We start from the raw sequence: 14,641 nt of genomic DNA, 5'->3' as shown, positions 1-14,641 counted from the left end.
TTCCTTAGGGCCCGGGACCTCTAAACTATGATTATTCATGGACCTTAAGGTCCTCTGCAGGGCAGACCAGGAGAGGCGGTCCTGTAAATACCAGGGCCCTAAGCCACAAATGTGTGGGCTGGTAGCAATGATGGTAGCTATATGGAAATCACATTTAGATTCAGAGGTGATGACGGTACTAAATCTGAACCAGAGTTCAGATCCCTGCTAGAAGTTCAGTGCCCAGCCTTGGGCCAGTCATCATCTCTGTGCCAGGCCTACCTCGCCAGGTTGTTGTGAAGATTAAATGGGGGGAGGTTGGTAGAACGTCATAGCACATGCTGAGCTCATTGCAGAAAAGATGGAGTATTATTGTCTCCCTGCTTATTTAACTTACATGCAGAATTCATCATGCGAATCATAGCCGGAATTAAGATTGCCGGAAGAAATATCAACAACCTCAGATATGCAGATGACACAACCTTGATGGCAGAAAGTGAGGCAGAATTAAATAACCTTTTAATGAGGGTGAAAGAGGAGAGCGCAAAATATGGTCTGAAGCTCAACATCAGAAAACCGAAGATCATGGCCACTGGTCCCATCACCTCCTGGCAAATAGAAGGGGAAGAAATGGAGGCAGTGATGGATTTTACTTTCTTGGGCTCCATGATCACTGCAGATGGTGACAGCAGCCACTGCAGATGGTTCCACAGGCCAGGTGCCACCACCGAGAAGGCCCTCTGCCTGGTTCCCTGTAACTTGGCCTCTCGCAGTGAGGGAACCGCCAGAAGGCCCTCGGAGAAGGACCTCAGTGTCCGGGCAGAACGATGGAGGTGGAGACGCTCCTTCAGATATACTGGACCGAGGCCGTTTAGGGCTTTAAAGGTCAGCACTAACACTTTGAATTGTGCTCGGAAATAATCACCTTGCCAACAAAGGTCCGCATAGTTAAAGCTATGGTTTTCCCAGTAGTGATGTATGGAAGTGAGAGCTGGAACATAAAGAAGGCTGATTGCCGAAGAATGGATGCTTTGGTGCTGGAGGAGACTCTTGAGAGTCCCATGGACTGCAAGAAGATCAAACCTCTCCATTCTTCAGGAAATGAGCCCTGAGTGCTCACTGGAAGGACAGATCCTGAAGCTGAGGCTCCAGTACTTTGGCCACCTCATGAGAAGAGAAGACTCCCTGGAAAAGACCCTGATGTTGGGAAAGATGGAGGGCGCAAGGAGAAGGGGACGACAGAGGACGAGATGGTGGGACAGTGTTCTCAAAGCTACCAGCATGAGTTTGACCAAACTGCGGGAGGCAGTAGAAGACAGGAGTGCCTGGCGTGCTCTGGTCCAGGGGGTCACGAAGTGGCGGACACGACTAAACGACTAAACAACAACAACAATCGAAAAAACATTACCCGTCAGCTGTGGGAACACAAAGTGGGCAATCCTAGAGCTGTGGAGCTGGAGGGGACATCAGTGGTCATCTAGCCTGACCCGCCTGCAACGCAGCAGTCGCAGCTAAACGGCTATGGCTTGTGGCTGGCCACTCTGGGAAATGGGAAGCCAGCCTCGGACCTGATCCAGTAGCTCTCTTCCTCCGTCTCATCTTCAGTCTCTTGCCAGCAACCCTCCCTAGCCATATCCTGAGGCAGTGAGTCCCACAGGCCCCACACAACTGACCCCCGGCCCTGCCATCTTTCGCAACCCTCGAGGCTTCCAGGTCGTTACCTCAGCTTCAGGTTCTCCATGAAGTCTTCCATGGTGACCTTGTCTAGGAGGACAAAATCAGCCTTCCCAAACTCCAGGCTTTCTTGTTCGGCCATGATCCGCCGCTGGAAGGGTGCAGATATGGGGAGAGAGAAAGAGAGAGAAGCTTGTGGGGCCGCCGGATCCCACCACTGGCAGACTGAAAGCAAATGACTCAAGTCGGCGATGGCTGGCGGGGAGAGCTTCCTTCAGATAGGCGAGGGTGGAGACCTGTGGTTAGCTGGGGCTTTTGAGACACTTGTGTTTCCGCTCGCTCGGGTGTCGTCGTGCATGAAAAAAGAATTCATAGAATCATAGAGTTGGAAGAGACCACAAGGGCCATCGAGTCCAACCCCCTGCCAAGCAGGAAACACCATCAGAGCACTCCTGACATATGGTTGTCAAGCCTCTGCTTAAAGACCTCCAAAGAAGGAGACTCCACCACACTCCTGGGCAGCAAATTCCACTGTCGAACAGCTCTTACTGTCAGGAAGTTCTTCCTAATGTTGAGGTGGAATCTTCTTTCTTGTAGTTTGGATCCATTGCTCCGTGTCCGCTTCTCTGGAGCAGCAGAAAACAACCTTTCTCCCTCCTCTAGGTGACATCCTTTTATATATTTGAACATGGCTATCATATCCCCCCTTAACCTCCTCTTCTCCAGGCTAAACATGCCCAGCTCCCTTAGCCCTTCCTCATAAGGCATCGTTTCCAGGCCTTTGACCATTTTGGTTGCCCTCCTCTGGACACGTTCCAGTTTGTCAGTGTCCTTCTTGAATTGCGCCCTTGCAAACCCATAGACCAAACTCAAACGAAGGATGACTAAGGAGAGGGCGTGCCACCAGAGGTTTATTTTTGATAATAAGAATCTTACATATCAAATTATCACAACATATCACCTTCATTTTTCCACCATTTTTCCCCTTCCCTAGAAGAACCCCCCCTGAAACTTCCCTCAGCTCCTGTCTCTGATTTTCCAACACGTTATTCTCTGCATATTGTAAAATGGTAAAGATCCTTAAATTATCTATCTATTATGTCAACCATCAATAAATTTGTGTATGTTTATTCAAAGCCTGCCGAGGAGTCCAATTCATTTTGGTTTTTTTTAAAGTAGTCATACCTCGGGTTACAGGCGCTTCAGGTTGCGCGTTTTCGGGTTACAGATGTGCCAAAACCCAGAAGTACTGGAACGGGTTACTTCCGGGTTTCGGCTCTTGCGCAGAAGCGCCAAATCGCAGCGCTGCAGGTTGCGGACGCTGCAGGTTGTGAACGTGCCTCCCGCAGTGTCCACTGTAGTTTGTAAAGAATTCCCATTCTTCTTTAAAGTCACAGTTGTCCTCGTCTCACTGCTTGTATCATGTGAATTTCGCCAATTCTGCATAACCCATCAATTTCTCTTGCTGCTGTTCTTTTGTCGGGATTTCCTCATTCTTCCATCCTTGTGCTATTAAGACTCCTGCCGCCGTTGTAGCATACATAAATAAATCCTTTATTTTCCTTGGCAGGTCTTTTCCTACAATCCCTAACAGAAATGCTTCTGGTGGTTTTTTTTTACAAATTTTAATTTAAACATTTTCTTTAACTCATTATACATCATTTCCCAGAATTTTAAAATTTCTCTACATTCCCACCACATATGGTAAAAAGCCACCAGAGGTTTATAACACAGGGACTTTGCGTGGAGAAAGAGACAAGTTATTCCACCCCTTTCTTGCAATAGGTGAAGGTAAAGGTACCCCTGACCATTAGGTCCAGTCGTGGCCGACTCTGGGGTTGCGGTGCTCATCTCGCTTTATTGGCTGAGGGAGCTGGCGAACAGCTTCCGGGTCATGTGGCCAGCATGACTAAGCCGCTTCTGGCGAACCAGAGCAGCGCATGGAAATGCCGTTTACCTTCCCGCCAGAGCGGTACCTATTTATCTACTTGCACTTTGACGTGCTTTTGAACTGCTAGGTGGGCAGGAGCAGGGACCGAGCAACAGGAGCTCACCCCGTCGCGGGGATTCGAACCGCCGACTTTCTGATCGGCAAGTCCTAGGCTCTGTGGTTTAACCCACAGCACCACCCGTGTCCCCTGACCAGCAAGTTCTGAAATGGAAGTCACACATTTACATGTCCTCCAAGTTTCCTCCATTGAAAATAGGGACGTTTCTTATTCCCACCCCAACTGACCCTGAAAACCCAATTTTCACCCCCATCTTCCCACCCCCCAGAGGATTTCCTCCAATCCCTTGTGCCATTTCTCTTCTCTTCTCCATTTTGAGCCAGGCAGGTGATGGAGCAATTAAAAGACTTTTAGGGACAGTGTCCTAGCAGGACGACCTATGAGAAGCCTCTCCCTTGCTTTGCCCATTTTGAAAGAGATGCTTGCACCCTCCGTGGCTCGATTTTGCAGCACTTGCTTGAAAACCCCGACATTCAGCGCTGGCCTGTGGCTAGTGATGTAATTTCCTCCCTTCTGCGAGACGCCTTTGCACAAGAAAGCGCTTCTAGCTCAGATCAGGGAGCGCTAAACCATCCCTGCTGAATCAGCCGGCAGAAGCAGCCTCCCTCTGGGGCTGAGTGTTACTACACAGTTACTATATGCCTTAAGTTACATCCAGTTTGGGCTGCCTCAAAGAACTGCAGCCAATTATTGAGTGGGGATAGTTGCGGGCAGCAGAGACTTCCTTGCTAGGCTACTCCCAAATTCTGCAAATGCCACCCTATAAATGCCAGAACGGCTCCCTCCTCATTTTCCTTCCACTAGCAGATGAAGACTGTTTTATTCCAACAAGCCTACGTGAAGGAAAAGGTTTTAATAGTGCTGCGTTGCTTCTACTATTTGCATTTACATAATTTGTTCCCAGATTGCTTTAATCCTATTAGATTTAATTACTCATTAACTATTGCACTTTTTTGCTTTTTGCTTTGTGCACTTTTTCCTGTGTCGTTTGAGTTTGTTTAACCCGCCTTGAGTCTGGGAAAAACATGGGATCTTAAGTAAATATACAGCTATAATAATATACTCCTTTGCTACAAGTGAATTTTGCAGATTTTGAAGAAGTGGTGCAATAAGGTTGTGATCCAATTATGCACGTCTGAACAGCTTGGAAAGGGAGCCCCAACTAACGAGAGGGCGATGGGGAACCCACAACCAGGCAAAATGTGCCCATGATCCTAAAATTCCCCAGCCCATGAGCACCACAATCATTGCGGGAGTGAGATCCACAGTTTAACTATGGGCTGCATAAAAACAACAACTGTTTTATGTGCCCTGAATTTATTCCTGCCGCTTTCCTCGGTCCTTATTCAGCCACTTATTAGAATCATAGAGTTGGAAGAGACCAGAAGGGCCATCGAGTCCAACCCCCTGCCAAGCAGGAAACACCATCAGAGCACTCCTGACATATGGTTGTCAAGCCTCTGCTTAAAGACCTCCAAAGAAGGAGACTCCACCACACTCCTTGGCAGCAAATTCCACTGTCAAACAGCTCTTACTGTCAGGAAGTTCTTCTAATGTTTAGGTGGAATCTTACTGAGGGGGAGTGTATGGAACAGGTCTCGGTTTTTCGATTTCTGGGAATGGAGTTGATAGACAACCTAACCTGGGGAGAAAACAGCAAAGACCTGGTGAAGAGAGCACAGCAGAGGTTATATTTTCCGAGAATCCTCCGGAAAACAATCTCTCAAAGGACCTGTTGATGGCATTTTACCACTGTACTATGGAGAGTGTATTAACTTACAGTCTGTGCATGTGGTTTGGGAGCTGCACGGTCAGGGAAAAAACAATGTTGTCCAGGGTTGTAAAGACTGCGGAGAGAATAATTGGGTGCACTCTTCCCACCTTGGATCAAATCTATGCTTCCAGGTGCCATAAGAAAGCCGCAGAGATAGCGCAGGATAGTGCGCACCCCAGAAATGATCTCTTTCAGCTTCTGCCTTCTGGAAGAAGGTACAGGGTTATAAAGACCAGGACTAGCCACCTGAGAAACAGTTTCTATGCAAATGCAATTCTGGTTCTAAACGTAGCATAAGGGGTCTCTATAGTATAGTGTATTTTAAAATGGGGTTTCAGAGTTTTTTGAATGTTTTATGTAGTTTTTCAATTTCATTGTTCTGCATGGGACAATGACAATAAAGATGTCGTATATCAGCCTTAGCCCTCCAGCTTCTAAACAACTGCAGATTTCCACTTTGCAGCTAACTAGTCCAGTAGATAAAAAAAGGTGGGGGGAAATGGCAAATGTTTTTCTGGGTGAGCGAGCTTCCTTCTTCCTTGGAATAGAGGAAGTGGAGAGGCAAGCAAACACACACTCAGGAAACAGCTTAGTAAGATGCCTGATTACCTGCCCGCACCCTGTTGCCCAGGGCTGAGCCCAGAAGCCCTTTGCAAAAGCACTTCCTTTTCAGAGCAGAGGAATAAAGCCAAACACGCCCCCCCCCAAGAGACAAAACGCTGCACGATTTACTGTATTTGCTTATTTATTAAAAGAATCTTGCGCTATGACCAGAGACTTCCTCTTTCAGGTTTGACATCCTGCCCAGATTTTGTCACCCGGCAAAATGACTCAGAACGGGATGGGTGAGCCGGGGGAAAGCGGAACGCCACGCCCACGGGTTTAACGCAAGAGCCGGCTGGTGGGGTTCAGGTATTAAGGCAACAGCAGCCGTAGCTGTCCAGCAGGGATGGGTCACTTGTCCTAGCAGCTGCACTGCTCTGCTTGGCACCTCTTCCTCCAGGGATCTGGAAGACAAAACAGGCAGGAGCTTTAAAATCTGCACAGTAATGCTGAAAGATCTAGCTGAGAAAGAAGAGAAGAGTTTGGATTTGATATCCCGCTTTATCACTACCTTAAGGAGTCTCAAAGCGGCTAACAATCTCCTTTTCCTTCCTCCCCCACAACAGTAAGAATTAATTAACAACAATAATAATTATTATTATTATTTATACCCTGCCCATCTAGCTGGGTTTCCCCAGCCACTCTGGGCGGCTTCCAACAGAATATTAAAATACAGTAATGCATCAAACTTTAAAAGCTTCCCTAAAGAGGGCTGCCTTCAGATGTCGTCTAAAAGTCAGTTAGTTGTTGTTCTCTTTGACATCTGGTGGGAGGGCGTTCCACAGGGTGGGTGCCACTACCGAGAAGGCCTTCTGCCTGGTTCCCTGTAACTTGGCTTCTCGCAGTGAGGGAACCGCCAGAAGGCCCTCGGTGCTGGACCTCAGTGTCCGGGGTGAACGACGGGGGTGGAGACGCTCCTTCAGGTATACAGGACCGAGGCTGTTTAGGGCTTTCAAGGTCAGCACCAACACTTTGAATTGTGCTCGGAAACGTACTGGGAGCCAGTGTAGGTCTTTCAAGACCGGTGTTATGTGGTCTAGGTGGCTGCTCCCAGTCACCAGTCTAGCTGCTACATTCTGGATTAGTTGTAGTTTCTGGGTCACCTTCAAAGGGAGCCCCACGTAGAGTGCATTGCAGGAGTCCAAGCGGGAGAGTGCATGAAGCGCTCTAGCGAGACAATCTGTGGGCAGGGAGGGGCTCATCCAGCGTACCAGATGGGGCTGGTAGACAGCTGCCCTGGATACAGAACTGACCTGCACCTCCATGGACAGCTATGAGTCCAGAATGACTCCCAGGCTGCGCACCTGGTCCTTCAGGGGCACGGTTACCCCATTCAGGATCTCAGGAGTCCTCGCTTTCGCCACCCCTCTGAAACGACTGCCAACCCAAGCCTCTCCAAATCAAACGCAAGGTCTGAGCAGATGCACTCCCTACTCAGAAGCAAATTCCACCCAGGACAGCAACGAAAGAAAGATTCTCTCGTCCGACAAAAGCACCCATTCAAAACAAAAAGGGTTTTGCTAGTTTGCTTTTTGAAAGAGACGTATAAACCCGTTTTCATTTCCACTGGCAACAGATTTCCAGATTAGACAGCCCTGCAGCTGATGAGACCTCTTAAGACTGCAAGATGGTTTTAAAAGCCTCAGTGCCCTCAGCTTGCCCTGTTCTAACTGCAGATGCGCCTTCTTCGAACCCGATTCTCCTGGGAAACGCTTGTCTGAGATTTCTATAACCTCACCCCGAAGACAGAACCGAGGGAGGCCTCAAACGTCACAGATTTGCTCTTGCAAGCGCTACAGGAATGATCAGGGTCACGGGTATGACCGAGCCACGCTGGAAGGCTTGCGGGAGGAGGAGAATGAGAAGGCAAAGACAGGCACACAACCTCTGTCGCGAGAGCTGCTGTGAGCGACATGAAGAATCTCCATCTGCCTTAGGCTAGGGGTGAGGAAGCAAAGGTTCTCCCGATGCTGTCAAACTCCCATCAGCCCCCAGACAACATGGCCACTGCTCAGGGATGCTGGGATATGTAGTGCAAACATATCTGGAGGTCCACCAGCCTTGTTATACAGATGCAGAAGCTTCAAGCTTTCGTAATAAGAATTTTATGGTCTTAGATATATAATAAATGTTCATAAATGTACCAAGCAAAGATGGTGGGAAAAACCTTCCTTGTCACAGGAATTTAGTAATCACCATTTCAAAGGGTGACAGGCTACAGTGGTACCTCGGGTTACATACGCTTCAGGTTACAGACTCCGCTAACCCAGAAATAGTGCTTCAGGTTGAGAACTTTGCTTCAGGATGAGAACAGAAATTGTGCTCTGGCGGCGCAGTGGCAGCAGGCGGCCCCATTAGCTAAAGTGGTGCTTCACGTTAAGAACAGTTTCAGGTTAAGAACAGACCTCCGGAACGAATTAAGTACTTAACCCGAGGTACCGCTGTACCAGGAAAAGACTACCAGGAAAGGCAATCAGATAAGGCATTATCAGATAACCTGGCAGACAGGAAAAACAACAGCATTCAAATTTCTGTTGCAGACCACCTTTTCCGTGATGTATGTATGATGTATGGAGGGGTGGTCTTGAGCTCCAGGGCAGGGACTTTCAAATGTCTATATAAGGCCTTGCGCGCCACTGTTTGAGGTCCTCCTCCTCTCCTGTGTGAGAGGGGAGCACCCTGTTGCAACAGATCAATAAAGATCAGGCTTACGAGCTGCTTTGCTTCTCAATATTCTCCGGTTGGCCTCTGTTATTTTCTCTGACCGATGGAGAACCTACAAAGGACTCTATAAGGGCTCTTGTGCCCCCATAAGGGAATAAGGGCAGATTTTTATTGTTTACAACACTTTTTAAACTGGGAAATCTTGCACCATCTTGGGAGACTGGACATTTGCAGTCAGAGCAACGCAAGGTGCCACTGAAAAGCCCCGGAGATCAAGGATTATTTATTAAATTTGTATACTACAGCCTGAATGAGTTCCCAAACTTTGAAAAGCCTCAAGACAAGGCGGGATTTAGACACATCAAAAAAGGGTTTCAGAAAAAACGACCTTTACAATGAGAAATCAGGTTGGCAAAAACAGAACGCCACAGCGCCATCTGGTGCCACGGTGTTGTATCGCATATAAAACCTTTTTCCTTTACCAATCTAGCCGAGTCCCAAGAGTGAATTGTTCCCCTTTCGCGGAGCTGAAACACTGTTCGGAGCTGGGACTCAAGTCCGCCAGGTGGGTTAATTGCCAGGCCGTGTGGTCTGAGAAGGTCACTAAGGAAGGATCCACTTCACTCGGCGCTGCTGGATCCAACGTGATCTGAGCTCACATCCTGAACTAAAGAGACAGAGAAATGAATGGCTATTGTTGGGACTGAGGAGGCAGAGCCTAGAAGCGAGATGAAATGAGGAAGGGTGTGTGGCGCTATCAAGTTCCTTTTTAACTCCCTCCCCTTCTGACAGGAGCGCGACAGCAGTAAATAACACTGAGCAAGTTGGAGTTAACTTTTTAACTGCCTCACCACAGCTGCCTACCGTATTTTTCGCTACATAGGGCGCACCTGACCATAGGGCGCACATAGTTTTCAGAGGGGGAAATCAAGGGGGGGGGGAGAGATCCTTCCCCCCCCCCAAAGCTCTGGGAGCAGCGGAGCCTTCTCCCTGCTTTTGCGGGAGGTGGGGAATTCCCCCATCTCCCGCAAAAGCCCACAGGAGCCGCGCACCCTTTAAGGAGCGCACGGCTCCTGCGGGCTTTTCGACCAGGAGGGAGAAGGGACTGACACGGCCAGTCAGTCCCTTCTCCCTCCTCAGGGGAAAAGCCTCAAAGAGGTTGGGGAGCAGCGCCAAGGTGGCGTCTTCCCGTTGCCCCCCGAGCTTGTGGGGCTGGTGGTGGGGGGAGGTGATGCTTTCTCCCACCACCAGCCTCAAAGACCAGACTCTCCTGGCTTCGGTGAAAAGAACCCGAAGCCTCCGGAACGCAGTGGGAACTCGCACTGTGCTCCGGAGTCTTTGCGTTGCTCTCGCTGAAGCCTGGAGAGCGAGAGGGGTCGGTGTGGGGCTGGCGGTGGGGGGAAGTGATGCTTTCTCCCACCACTAGCCTCAAAGACCAGACTCTCCTGGCTTCGGTGAAAAGAACCCAAAGCCTCCGGAACGCAGTGGGAACTCCCTCTGCGCTTCGGAGGCTTCGCGTTGCTGTCGCTGAAGCCAAGGAGGCTGCATTCGCTCCATAAGACGCACACATATCTCCCCTTAATTTTTGGAGGGGGGAAAGTGCATCCTATAGAGCAAAAAATACAGTAATTCCCCTCCACTCCAGGGTTTTCCCCAAGAAATCGGAGACTACGCCTGCACAAAGCTAACTTCTCCGCTGCCCTCTTCACGCCTCTCTTGGTTCTGGGAGACCAGGGGTGAGGAGTGAAACGGGAAGCCTGCAACTCAGCTGCCTCCCAGGAAAGGGCTTGGCCGAGATTTCTATAACCTCCCTCCGAAGTTGGGGCAGAGGGAGGCCTCAAACCATCTCACAACTGCTCTGGCAAGCACTGCAGGAATGATCAGGGTCACAGCGCAGACCCAGCCATGCTGGAAGGCTTGCGAGGAGAAACGGGCGGCTCATATTTCAGAGCAGGAGACTTACAGCCTGGCACCTTCGTCAGGAAGCCCAACTGGATTTTCTTGTAAGCATGCGGAACATCGCAGTCTTCTTAGCCAAGTTCCTCTCTAAATGACACCATCACAAAGAGAATCTGCAAAGGGGAGGGGGACAAAAATAATATAGAATGGTTCAGCATTCCCTATTCCTGTGTTTAGAAAGCTGGTGCGAGTTTTAATCTGTTTCTAGCCTACTGTTTTTCTTTTAACTTTGCCAAAGTCTTAAATTATTGTTACTAATTCTTATTACAGTCCTATCTCAGCTCCCGAACACCTCAGGAGTCGAACGTTCTGGCTCCGAAACTGGAAGTGAGCGTTTTGGTATTTGAACATTCTTTTGGAAGCTGAACATCCGACGGGGCTTCCGATTGAATCAGAAGCCCCGCTTTGGAAGGGGCTGAGACCCTTTTATGTTTGTGGTATCTGATGAAGAATTGTTATTAGAAATGTGATATTAACGACGTGTCCCTGATGCGAATTGTCTATTAGTTCTTGCGTTGTGGGGGGGAAACACAAATAGCGGGACTGGAAAAAAGAGCGACTAGACGGTCTGTTGTGGGGCTCCTAACAATCCCTCAAAGGACCTGTTGATGGCATTTTACCATTGTACTGTGGAGAGTGTATTAACGGTCTGTGTGTTTTGGGAGCCGCACGGTCAGGGGAAAACAACGCTGTCCAGGGTTGTAAAGACTGCAGAGAGAATAATTGGGTGCACTCTTCCCACCTTAGATCAAATCTACGCTTCCAGGTGCCGTAAGAAAGCTGCAGAGATAGCGCAGGATAGTGCGCACCCCAGAAATGATCTCTTTCAGCTTCTGCCTTCTGGAAGAAGGTCCAGGGTTATAAAGATCAGGACTAGCCGCCTGAGAAACAGTTTCTACCCCAATGCAATTCTGGTTCTAAACGCAGTAGAAGGAGTCTCTATAGTATAGTGTATTTTAAAATGGGGTTTCAGAGTTTTTAGGTTTTTTGAATGTCTTATGTAGATTTTTCAATTTCATTGTTCTGTATGGGACAATGACAATAAAGATATCGTATCGTATCACTTCAGGAGTCATCCGTTGAATATCCAAGTTTCTAACAGTGCTGCTAATGGTGTTAAACTAGGGTAGCAAAACCCACAGCGTGTAAGACTACATACATGCCTGCATTTAAAGCACATGGCTCCCCTCCTCAAAAGAACTGTGGGAACTATAGTTTACCCCATCACAGAACTACAGTTCCCAGGATTCTCTGGGGGAGTCATGTGCTTTAAACATACGGTGCGGCCACAGTCAAAAACCAATGTGTTGCGGCGATATAGCAAAGAATAAACTAAGTAACAGAATCGCTTCGAAGGTCATACGATGTTCTTGAACTACAACTTTTTCTGCCCGCTATCCTGAGATGCGCTGCACGGATTGTTGTTTCTACATATTTTCAGAGAAACTCTTTGTTACCTCTCCAAGGTAGCGCTAATTTCTCCAGCTCCCAAAGGCCTTAATGGATCAGGGCAAAGGCTCCTCCGGTCCACCATTTTGTCGTCGCAGCAGCCAATCAGACACCTTGAGCAAGCAGGACACAAGCAGGGCTGTTCCTAACATATAAAAGCCAAGGAGAAGAGAAATTGGGAGCAACTGTAATCAACAAATTACGCTAGTAGGACTACAAGAAGTTTTGTAAGGAGGAATATATGAAATATTGCAAAGAAGAGAAAGAGAGATACAGTGGTACCTCAGGTTAAGTACCTAATTCGTTCCGGAGGTCCGTTCTTAACCTGAAGCACCACTTTAGCTAATGGGGCCTCCCGCTGCCGGAGCACGATTTCTATTCTCATCCTGAAGCAAAGTTCTTAACCTGAAGCACTATTTCTGGGTTAGTGGGGTCTGTAACCCGAAGCGTATGTAACCCGAGGTACCACTGTATTAGTTATGATATTTGAATGTAATAGTGAAAGTATGAAATGTAAATTAAGTGGAAAAGATTGGAAAATTTTCAGATGTGATTGAAGTACAAAAAAATTGAATAAGATATAAAAGTATGTTTAATAATAGTTGAAAATGATATGTTAAAAAACTAACAAAAATATTTTCTAAAAAAGGAGGGGAATTGGAAAGATCACCGGTGAATGCAGCGCAAGGCTTTGGGTCCAAGGCCACAGAACAAAATGGAAGAAGAACTTTGTGATTAATCACAATCTTCCTTCCAGGGCATTGGGAGAACGCACAGAAAAATAAAAATAAAAGCAGATTCGAAAAGGCTGTTTATGAAACAACAAGGAGAAGCAGGACTAAGATGCGGAGATTTTTGCTTTAGAGATCCAGACCGTGGGGAGCTCTGAAAAATTAATAAATATAATTCAGGCTATAAATTGGTCTTTTTTAATTTTAGTTTTTTATTTTAATTGGAGTGTTATGATTGGATATATTAATTGGATTCTTTTTATTGGAAAATCTATAAAAATGATTTTTTTTAAAAAGGAAAAGGCTGTTTCTAAGCACCCCTGGCCCCCGTTTTTCCAAGAGTCAAGTTTCTAGTCCACACCACGTGCATTCCAGCCTACATCTTAGAAAGCAGGCCTTTTCCTAACGCCAGATCTATCCCAAAGGGAAAACAGGCTCCAAAATGCAGCAGGGGATTGTAAGTGAAAGAAAAACCAGCATATAAAGAAACCTAACAGCTAAACTACAACTCCCAGCACCCCCCATTCCTCCTCTTATATGTAGACTAGGGAGAAAGGGCCGCGCTGCTTTCTGGGAACTGTAGTCCACCCAGAAAATAAGGCCCAACACAACAGCCCGTTGAGCGCCGAGACTCAACAAACCCGGGTTAAAGGCCGCATCCCCACAAGACAGCAGAGACTAAACTATCTACCTGCATCCCTCCAGGCCGCGGACTGGACTCGGTCGCCGCGGATGGCGACAGATCCATTTTCCAGGCGGCCCAGAAGCAGAAACCGCCATCTGCTTCGCTCTCCTTCGTAAGACCCGCCTGCTCCGTGCGTGTGACGCCACCGCGTCGAAACCCCGCCTCCTCCTTCCCCGAAGTCTCTCCTTCGCCCCCTAGCGGCTCACAGGCCTTACGGTTTACGACCTCTCTGTATTAATGGTTTCAATAGAACTGCAATCGCGCCGCTCGCCAGCAGGTGGCGGCGATGGGTCTCGCCTTGCGCGGAGCGGGCGGGGCAGAGGAGCAAAGGGGAGGCAGTCTAACTGGTTCTCTACAGCGACTTTCGGTCGTCAGTTGTAGTTGGTGGGAATCCGGATTAAGAAGAGGGGAAATATAGAGAAATTCATGTAGAGTGGGAAAGCCTTGTGGCACCTCAAAGGATGGCAGATTTTATTACAGCACAATATGATCCCTGTGTTGCCACCTCCATGTTCTGCTGTAAGGGGTCACTGGGCTCTTTTGTTGTTGTTGTTTAGTCGTTTAGTTGTGTCCGACTCTTCGTGACCCCCTGGACCAGAGCACGCCAGGCACTCCTGTCTTCCACTGCCTCCCGCAGTTTGGTCAGATTCATGTTTGTAGCTCGAAGAACACTGTCCCACCATCTCGTCCTCTGTCGTCCCCTTCTCCTTGTGCCCTCCATCTTTCCCAGCATCAGGGTCTTTTCCAGTGAGTCTTCTCTTCTCAGGAGGTGGCCAAAGTCTTGGAGCCTCAGCTTCAGGATCTGTCCTTCCAGTGAGCACTCAGGGCTGATTTCCTTCAGAATGGAGAGGTTTGATCTTCTTGCAGTCCATGGGACTCTCAAGAGTCTCCAGCATCATAATTCAAAAGCATCCATTCTCCGGCGATCAGCCTTCTTTATGGTCCAGCTCTCACTTCCATACATCACTACTGGGAAAACCATGGCTTTAATTATACGGACCTTTGTCGGCAAGGTGATGTCTCTGCTTTTTAAGATGCTGTCTAGGTTTGCCATCGCCTTTCTCCCAAGAAGCAGGCGTCTTTCAATTTCATGACTGCTGTCACCATCTGCAGT

The 14,641-nt window shown here is 48.2% G+C and overlaps 1 protein-coding gene and 1 long non-coding RNA gene across 4 annotated transcripts in view; both read right to left on the bottom strand.

Annotated features, from left to right (window-relative positions):
* Positions 1 to 1,883, bottom strand: part of MYO1G (myosin IG) — a 96,817-nt gene extending 94,934 nt beyond the window's left edge. For 2 of the 3 annotated variants that reach the window (XR_014503656.1, XM_083406168.1), the window contains exon 1: positions 1,701 to 1,882. Coding sequence is in view for 2 of the 3 variants with exons in the window: in XM_083406168.1 (XP_083262294.1) it covers positions 1,701 to 1,795 (95 nt within the window). In the remaining variant the exon portion in view is untranslated. Of the gene's footprint in view, positions 1 to 1,700 lie in introns of all 3 variants that reach the window. The other variant, XM_083406167.1, reaches the window with a different exon arrangement.
* A 4,280-nt stretch (positions 1,884 to 6,163) lies between these two features.
* Positions 6,164 to 13,701, bottom strand: LOC310661090. Its single transcript, XR_014503693.1, has 5 exons — positions 13,534 to 13,701; positions 12,120 to 12,256; positions 10,667 to 10,775; positions 9,186 to 9,370; positions 6,164 to 6,443 (listed from the first exon to the last, which is right to left on the bottom strand). It is a non-coding gene; the product is annotated as an uncharacterized lncRNA (long non-coding RNA).
* Positions 13,702 to 14,641: the final 940 nt, after the last annotated feature.

Source organism: Podarcis tiliguerta, assembly GCF_965153285.1.
Source record: "Podarcis tiliguerta genome assembly, chromosome: 12".
Taxonomy (NCBI): Eukaryota; Metazoa; Chordata; class Lepidosauria; order Squamata; family Lacertidae; genus Podarcis; species Podarcis tiliguerta.
Note: the sequence above shows the minus strand (reverse complement) of the source record. Positions and strands in the feature narration are given on the sequence as shown.